Source organism: Raphanus sativus, unplaced genomic scaffold (assembly GCF_000801105.2).
Source record: "Raphanus sativus cultivar WK10039 unplaced genomic scaffold, ASM80110v3 Scaffold3889, whole genome shotgun sequence".
Taxonomy (NCBI): domain Eukaryota; kingdom Viridiplantae; phylum Streptophyta; class Magnoliopsida; order Brassicales; family Brassicaceae; genus Raphanus; species Raphanus sativus.
In genome coordinates, this window is record NW_026619193.1 from 1 (window position 1) to 9,391 (window position 9,391).

The 9,391-nt window shown below is 31.1% G+C and overlaps 1 protein-coding gene and 1 long non-coding RNA gene across 3 annotated transcripts; both read right to left on the minus strand.

Moving 5' to 3' along the window:
• Positions 1-2,513: 2,513 nt before the first annotated feature.
• Positions 2,514-3,064, minus strand: LOC130507003 (uncharacterized). Its single transcript, XR_008942186.1, has 2 exons — positions 2,886-3,064; positions 2,514-2,780 (listed from the first exon to the last, which is right to left on the minus strand). It is a non-coding gene; the product is annotated as an uncharacterized LOC130507003 (long non-coding RNA).
• A 2,838-nt stretch (positions 3,065-5,902) lies between these two features.
• Positions 5,903-8,625, minus strand: LOC130507002 (wee1-like protein kinase). 2 transcript variants are annotated; one of them, XM_057001703.1, is made up of 10 exons: positions 8,331-8,625; positions 8,009-8,069; positions 7,856-7,922; positions 7,474-7,698; positions 7,307-7,374; positions 7,087-7,196; positions 6,928-6,968; positions 6,717-6,862; positions 6,264-6,617; positions 5,903-6,173 (listed from the first exon to the last, which is right to left on the minus strand). In XM_057001703.1, exons 1-10 carry the CDS (start codon positions 8,516-8,518, stop codon positions 6,090-6,092), a joined length of 1,344 nt encoding a protein of 447 aa, XP_056857683.1. In that variant the 5' UTR covers positions 8,519-8,625; the 3' UTR covers positions 5,903-6,089. The 2 variants fall into 2 exon arrangements, with proteins under 2 accessions (XP_056857683.1, XP_056857682.1); XM_057001702.1 differs by having other exon boundaries at positions 7,474-7,722.
• Positions 8,626-9,391: the final 766 nt, after the last annotated feature.

Sequence of the window (9,391 nt, forward strand, 5' to 3'; positions counted from 1 at the left end):
TAATATATAAATTCGATTTTGAGAGTTTATATAGTATTTAAAATTTTTAAATTTTACATCAATTATCAAAACAACGTCGTTTGATAAATTAATGGTTGAATAACACCTTTGACGGAGAATATATATATAAGCATGATTTTGAGAAAATTCATCTAGTATTTTTGAACTTTTGTATAGTTTTGTATGAAATATGCAGTACTATAAAATTCGACAAATAGATACAATGGATAAATTTCAGACTGAAATAGGCATTTTTCCTGTTTGAGTTGCAGTGGGTTTGTTGATTACAAAGTTTTTTGATCGCACATTATTAAAAGGGAACAGTTTCCTTTTTAAATGAAAAATGGAGCGGAGACTGATGCTTATTCATTGTTGGCTTCCAATCTGTCGCCAAAGAAGATCGTTTCTTTAACAGGTCATGCTTGATAACATCGTTGACATAATCTAAAGTTTTGTTTTTGTTTGAGTTTTTTCTTAATTGTGTATTGAGTAAAGCATTTAGGTTTTCATGGGCAATGACTTGTGTTTTGTTTGACTCTTGGCTGCAGGGTGTCCAAATGGAAGTGTGATTGAGTTGCGGAGGCCATTCACGTGCAGCGGTTCAGGAGGTTGTGCTTGCTGGGGTCTTGGGAGGAACGTAATGCTTGTCTTGTCTCTTTTCGTTGTTCTCCGTTTATGGTTTCATTTACTTTGGAACTGTTTTACTTGTTTGACGAAATTTTTTCCTTATAAAATTTTCGAAAGTTGTTTTACGGAAGACTATTTTATAAAACTCATCATTTCTCGTAAAAGTCTTTTGAATGAAAAATTTTCCGGATAATCTTTGTCTGGACAGAAACCCGCTTAATTATTCTCGGTAAAAATATATAGAGTTTGTTTCTCATATCATTTTTTGAGTAAGTACGGCATATGCAGGATTATTACCTCGACATTTTCAACTCATTCTTGTAAATGATATGATTTTGGAGGATTCTAGCCACCGATTTTGTTCTAAAGATTACTGTGGATTACTTCTTGCCATATTCGAAAAACGTAGGCACTTTAAATAAAATCTGTAAACAATTGCCTTGTGTTTATCTTCGAGTTACTTTCCACCTTTTTAAATGTTTTTTTGCTTTTCAGTTTTACGAATTTATATCTACATCAACGAGTTCGTAATGTGTCAGTCAGTTTGATATTTTTTCGTTTATCATTCAGATTTTTTTTTTTGTAATCTTATCATTCAGAAATTTATCGATCAGGTTAATCATAATTCATAGCATATTCAAACTATAGCAACTGGACTATATATGAGAATTTTAAATTAATTCGAGTCAGTGGAGCTATCCATAAAAGCCTGGCTACGAAAGCTGAACCAGTTTATAATATAAATGTGCCTTTTGGGTGATCAACAAATTTGTGTATATGTTAGAACCATGTTCCATAAATGGGAATATACCACTGGTTCCCATTAACTTGATCCGACCAAATTCAAAGACAGCTATTTTTTATTTTATTTGAATTTGACTTTTTGAGTTATGGTTTATTGAAAACATAACCAAATTATAGTCTCAAGAACCCCACAAATAAAAAATGTCGTATAAAGGAATAAACTTTCCATAAATGTTTACTTTTCAGTGAGTTGTAAATCATTCAGTATTTTGTTGGGAATTATGTAGAGAATATTAAGCCGGTCGGTTAGTATATAATCTCACGTAGGTTGTCTGTTATTTATTCAACTAAAGCAAAGTATAATATTCCCGGAAAGTAATTAAAACGTGTTTATGTGTATTATCTAATTGAATAGTGAAGAGGTCAACTTCTTTTGCAAATTGCGAATTTGCGGTTCTACTTTAGCCTAGAAGTCTTCGTTGAGATGAATATCCCGAGGAATACAAATTAATAAATGTTAAAGAAGTTTACAACGAATATTTGGAGAATAGAACTATTCATACTTAAATAATCTTAGAGTGTGATGTGATATAATTAGTAAAATGTTACTCTAAACTAATTTTTAAATAAACTATTGCAACACCATTCTATTTTTCAAAAAAAAATCTATTACTCTAAAAATAGTTTGTTTCAAAAAAGAACATTCATTTTCACTTTTTCCCCCAACCAACACTACAAAAAAAGAGTTGTTTAGCATCATTTATTTATAATTTTTGCATTAGTTATAAATGATGTAAAAAGATTTTGCATCACTTAAATAAATGACTCTGAAAGTGGTGATGCAAATAATTTGCATCAATTTATTAATAAATGATGTAAAAATACTAAATATTTACATCAATTATGATAAGTGATGTCATTATATATCAATTGTAAAAAATGATTTTAAAAACTACATCAGTTTTTTATAAATGATGTTAGTATTGACATCAATTAAAATAACTGATTGGAACTATTTATATCATTTATTAATAATTTAATTTAATATCAAAATTTAAATGATTTTGTAATTATATAATTGTTAATTATTAATTAAGAATATTATCATCATTTGTACCTAAATAACGTTTTGCAATATATAATTGAAGAAAATATTTTTTCTTTAACATTTTTATATTTCTATTGAAAATATAACTAAAAAGAAAAAAGTACATGCCTACAAGAAAATACAAGATGAATTTAAAAGAGAAAATGATTACAATAGTTAAACAACATTTGAGATCCTTCAGTTCTTCTTTATTTCTTGTTCATTGTAGAATTTTCCATCGATTGATATAAAATAGACTTCTATGCTTCTTCCATTTTTGAATCAACGTCATCTCCTTCTATATTTCCAGATGCTCTTGACCCTAGCAACAAAGAATGCTTAAACCATAAACAATTTTATTTTAAAGAAACTTGTATTCTTTTGAAAGAATGAGAACCATGGAAAAAAGAAAAGAAAAGAAAGGTACTTCTCAAAAATTTCAATCAGATTCGACTTATGATTAGAAAAATCCAGTTTCCTTTGAGTTCTCATAAGAAGAAACAAATACACATGTTTTAAATTGATAAAGAAAGTTTAAGAAGCTGAAAGAAAAAAAGATGAAGATGAAGATTTTGATCGAAGAGAAGTAGCTTTTGTTAAGGTTAATAAGAGATGCTAACGTTTTATTTGGGATTGTAGTAGTGGTTCCCTTTTTGTAGGGATTATAACTGGTCACCTAAAGAATTTTACTGTATTAAATAATATATGTATTAATAACTTGCTAAATTATTTCATCGATGTAAATTATATATCAGATATTTTAATTGATGTCAGTTAAGATAAATTAACATCACATCCATAAAAACGATGTTAAAGAGTAATTTACCTATATATGTTTTTGTTAGCATCAGTTTTTATTGATATAAATTATATATCATTTTAATAAGTGATGTTAACCAAGAAAATAATTGTATCAATTGTTTGAATTGATATAAATCTATATAACAATATCAGTTGTGTTTAAATGATGCAAATTCATATAAAATTATATCATTTTATTGAATTGATGTTAATTTAATTAATAAAAACATCAATTGTTCTAACTGATTTAAGAATTAGATATATTTGTATCATTTCTCAGTAAGTAATTTGAAATTATATCATTTATTTTTGTGATGCAATTTAAGTGATACACTTCAATGATTATTTTGTAGTGTAAGATTATAGCCTTGGTGGGTTTTAGCGGAGCCACTACAAACGTGTTCACGGCCATGAACACGATAATATGCATGAGATGCCTAATTTTACTGGCAAGTTGTGGGTTCTCATCCAGTAACAACATCCTACTACAGAATTCCACTAAACCAGACCAAAAACAAACACTGAAAATGTAATCCACCACATTGCTAAGCGGATCTTTGACAAACTGATAAGACATGAAAGTATATGCGGCAGAGATTAAAAAAAGTATTACTATCGAGTAGACAACTCCCGATGTTATCCTGCCATTTTGACCAAAAAATGAGACATGGATTAATTCAAATCAATGTCTCTTATAAACGTTAACTCCCTTTGTTTCAATTATAAGTTTGGGTGATGTTTTTTTGTTTCACAATATAAGTTGTTTGCAAAGTGTAATATAAAAAGTAAATTAGGTATTAAAAGCAAATTTGAGATAGAAATTGATCACCATTGGTTATTCTCTTTTTTTAATCAAATGCTAAACACATAAAATGTTTATTTTAATATTTTTTAGAGAAATCAAAACAATGTATATATTAAACCATAGGGAGTATATATCATAAATTAATCCGCTAGACATAATACAACTGTACTTACTTGATGATAAAACCATGTAAACTTTTCAACATGTCTCTGTTTATGAAGGTTCCGTCCGGCTACAACCAAAATATTAATTTTAGTATTAGTTTAATTGATCAATTCCTTGTTAGATGGAAGCAAATGTTACACATTGGCAATCCTATTTACACAAATCGAATTCTAAGTTGGACCTTCGCTTTTTATTTACTAACCAATTTTTTTGAAAAAGCCGGAATCCAAAACAAAGAAAGTAAAGAATCAACAACAAACCAGTGAGGGGTTAGGGTTAAGGGCAGCCATAGCGGTGGAAGAGGTAACGAAAATCCGGCGATGAAAGATTAAAATGATATTGATCTTGTGATCAGTTGAGATTGGCCTAACGAATAAAATTAATTATATATAAGTGTGTGTGTGAAAGCTATGTATGAAGAGTTGGTAGATCAAATTGATTTATTATTATCTTATCTATCAGAATGGAAGTCATGATTTTTTGTGTGATATATGAAAATAAATATTTTCTAAAAAAATCTATAAGTCATGATTTTTCATATGTGATATTTAAAAAGATTTGTTTCCTTAAAAAGTCATTTACATTATTTTCAATATTGCATAATAAAATTCCAACAATAAAGAAAACGAAGACTATTTCTCAAAAACAATTACATTATTTTTATATTGCATAAAAGATTCCAACAATAAAGAAAACTAATACTATTATCTCAACAATAATTTCCTTTGAAAGTTACACTGATCTTAAATTTTTGTTAGTGACAATTCTTCACACATGATTATCTTTATGTTTTAGAAATATATGGGATCATCTTATCTATTTTATCTATTAAAATAAAAGTTATTAATTTTTTTATTTGAAAATAAATATTTTCTTAAAAAATCTACTATATTAAAAGAGGAACATGATCTATTAATAATTTTTTTTGTCCAACTATTTTAATACAATTATTTAAATCTCTTACTAATTATTTAAGAAAATGTTTCCATAAATACAAGATAAACACAAATATAATTAAAAACACATTCATATACAATATTTGAAAATAATTTTTTTTTCCTTAAAAATTACTTACATTATTATTTTTTATTTGCATAACAAAGTCCCAACAATAAAGAAAACTAAGAATAAGATCTCAACAATAATTTTCGTTGTAAATCACATTAATCTTAATTTTTTTATTAGTGACATTTTCATATGATTTTTTTTTGTTTTGGCAACTAAACAAACTTATATATACTCTGAAAACCAAACTATGTATAGTTATATTTTTGGACAAAATACGGGATTATCTTAAGATTCTTAACTATTAAATTACGAGCTTTATTGATATAAAAGTCGTGTGAAGACATTTGGAGGGAAATCTCAGTGTCATCAAATGCTCTATGTCATCGACCTCCCTGGGGTTACCCTCTCGATCTCTTGACGCATATGTTCCTTTAATTAGACCCTTTGAATATCTCTATCAATCAGATTTAAGCATTGAGTTAACACACACACACTTGTAGGACTCCTCGTGCTTAAAGAATACACAAGCTCTTGCAACTAAAGATACAAAAGCAACAGTCATCTTGTACATGCGCCATGGTCAGTTTCCATTCCACTCTTAGCAAAATTATTTTGTGTTTCATATTTCTCAAGTTTGTAATGTAACTCACACTTATGTCTGGCAGTTTCATGTTGTGTGTGTCATTCTATTTAATCAAGTCGAAACAGCTCCACACTGTTATACAATACCGTCTTTTGACTTCTATTTATCGTCGGAAACAACAGCAGTTGCGGAGAAACTGCACGCAGTTCGTGTTGAACGGAAACGGTACAATAATTTACAAAACTGGAATTTCTCAACATCTGAGAATCTCAATCTCGAATCCTATCGAACATGGGATGCTCCATTAACTCTCTGGCAGAAGGACGACGGCTCGGGTCACGATCCATCATTGTCTGTTTCAAAACAATATGTCAGAAACTCTCTCTAAAAATGCCATGTTCCAACAATGTTCACAGAGACAAGAAAGCAAATAAACGACCTACCTTAAGCAGTTGCTGTAACTGTAACGAATGGCCGGGAAGAAGAGGAAGTTTGCCTTCTTTGATATTGAGGGACTTGTTTCTTGATTCTGTAAGTGGTGATCCTCTAATCAGCTCGTAAACCGTGACACCCAAAGAGAAGATATCCACTTTATCAAGGTGCTCGTAGTTTTCGTTTAGTATTTCTTGTGGCATGTAACGTGCATCCCCTTCTTCTACTGGCAAGCTTTTGTCCAACCTCGTTGCACAACCGAAGTCACCGAGCTTGCAGACACCGTTCTTGATGTATATATTCTCGGGTTTTACATCTAAATGAGCTATTCCTCTCTCATGCACAAACTGTAACGCCTTGGCTATCTGTAACAGACAGTTGGTAATATTATGTATACAAGAATTCTCAGGAAACAAGAAACTCTCTAATACTCATTATTATTTTTTTAATGGAAGAGTGTGTACCTGATGCATAATCACCAAAATCTCTCTCTCTGAGATCCTAAGAGAAGATTTCTTGGACAAGCTGTGATCACAGAGTTCCAGTTGAATGTATAACTGCTCGTTTTCAAACCACGAATTGTAGTATCCTACTACATTTTCATGGAATCCTGCATACAAAACAAGTTAGAAAAAAGGATAAGGATAAGAAGACTAAACAAGGGACTGAACTGACCTAGAACAGCAAGAGCTTGAACTTCCATCATAGCTTTACTCCTGCAGTAAACTCGGGTATGATTACTTAAATAAATTGATCCAAACAAGCTGAACTATTTTTGTTTTTTTTATCAGCAAAACCATTCCTTCACTACGAAAACTGAAGGAGAAATTTTACCTCTCTGAACCTAGATACAGCTTCCTTGTGCTGTATTTCACAGCATACAAGCAACCATCAATTCTCTTCAGAACTTTAAATACACGACTGAAATTCCCAGCTCCTATTTGCTAGAGAAACCAAACCAAGTTATGTTAGAAGCAGCAACATAGTTCCATTACTGTAGTAGGATTCTGATATTTAAAAAAAAAAAATGATTTAAAAGGTCTTCTTTGCTTGCCTGAATTTCATGAAAGTCTGTGAGATATCTTGACAAGCCATCCCCAGCCATGCTTGCAGGGAGAAAACCTGGATTGCAGTACAGTTAAAAACATATATACAGAAGGGCCTCTATAATCCCTAAGCCTCTCATGAAGATGTCAAATAGAGAGAGTAGAGATGACTCACTAGCACATTTAGACCTCTGATATCCGAAAGGGTCAGTAGCTGTATCAGACTCATTCATAAGATATGGGTTCTTGAGGCAAGGAGGTGGCATAACCCGACACCGAAGAGCAACTGCAGTCCGTGAAACGTATCCAGTCCTCTCAGTATCATCCGCCATGATCTCGTCTGTGCCAATATCATCATTCTCTTGTTCATCTAGTCTATATTTTGAAGGCCAGGTAGAATCTGAAGGTTTCAATGTGAAACTGTCTGGATTATTGAAAAATCATTGCAAAACTTAGGAGAATAACACATGACATGACCAATCTATCATATATCTACATAATACTTGAGTGAATCTTTTAAGTCAACAAAGAGTGAAAGAGTGAAATGCAAAGCTTACCCTGCCGACATCTTTTGCTTTTAGCTGTAGTTAGTTTGACAGGCGAAGTAGGACAAGGAGAATAATCCTACAACCAAAAAGAGGAAAACATATATGATGGAGATACTGGGAATATAAACATGGATATTGTTAAAAAGCTTTCACTGAGTTTACCTCGCTAATTTCTAAACCATTCATCAAATTCTGATTGTCCGGTGTTATATAGTCAGGTGTGCTGAAAAACCAATCATAAAAATGAATATTATCAGAAGCTGAGAGATACTGTATTACAAAAATCACATGTAAAGTAGAGCATCATCATTCATATCAATAACTCAGATGATGAATCTGTTATCATCTTCAAAACAAAGCTTGATGAAGATAAAGGTAACATCTTCAAATCCAGAATTTTGACCGTTCAAATACAAATCCCAGGAAGATCTCTACTCTACATTCCCTTCCCAGCTAATTAATTACTCATTTTTATCTTTTTTACCAGAAGAAATCTTGGCTGAGAATGAATTCCTTCTCTCCGTAATCAGCGTCTGCACCAACGGAACCCAACTCATTTCGGAGCTCCGACGACGAATCCGCAGCATTCGACGGCGGCGGACGATTATCGAACGAAAGCTTCGACAATTGACCCAATTGAAGCAGAGAGTGTCGCTCTAATGTCCCCTCCATCCTACGACTCTTCTTCCTTCGCCTCGTCTCGATCGTGCCTCCTAGGGTTTCCCTCTTCCCCAACAGTCTTCCTCTCGTACATGACTGACCACTTCTTTATGGATATTATTATAAATAAATAATTTTTAAAACTTGCGCGCTCTCTCCCTCTTAGCGTTTCGAGCTTTAATTTGGGAAGGATCAACTGCAGCAAAGACTACGCTACACTTTGTTTCTTATCGATTATTAACCGTAGACTGTTCTCTGTATACTGTGTAGTAGCTTTTCGTCAGAGATTAGGTGGAGGTGCAGCGGATGTTTTGTGGAGCGTGTCATGTAAGCTTTGAGGTCCTTAATAATAAAGGGATTTTTTCTTTCTTTATAGCACTAGCTAGCACTTGGGCCACGATGCAGGAATTTAAATATTGCACCTTTTGAGATAATTAACAAGGTTTAATAATGTTTTATTGTATTTCCAAATTACGATTTTTTTCTCTAAATTACGATATTGAATTTCTGTTTAGAATGTTTTCCCTTAATTAACTCGCATTTCCTTTGGTCAACAAATTTTAAAAAGCTGTCTAAATTTTATTATCTCTTTGACTCTGCAATTGTTAAAATACACAGCACTTTTGGGCTAGAATATTAAATTGAAGAGTTATGATATCGATTTCTAAACAATTCAAAAAATACCGGATGTAAAAATAATTTGAAAAATGTGTGAGGATTTAAATAAATAGAGCCAATAAAATGATATAATTTTAAATAAAAATGACATAATTTAATTTATAATTTGTTTTATTTTTTATGATTCATTTTAATATTTGTAAAAAGATAAGATGATTTTTATAAGATTGTATATAACAAAAATAATAATTATAGTTAAGTTAAATA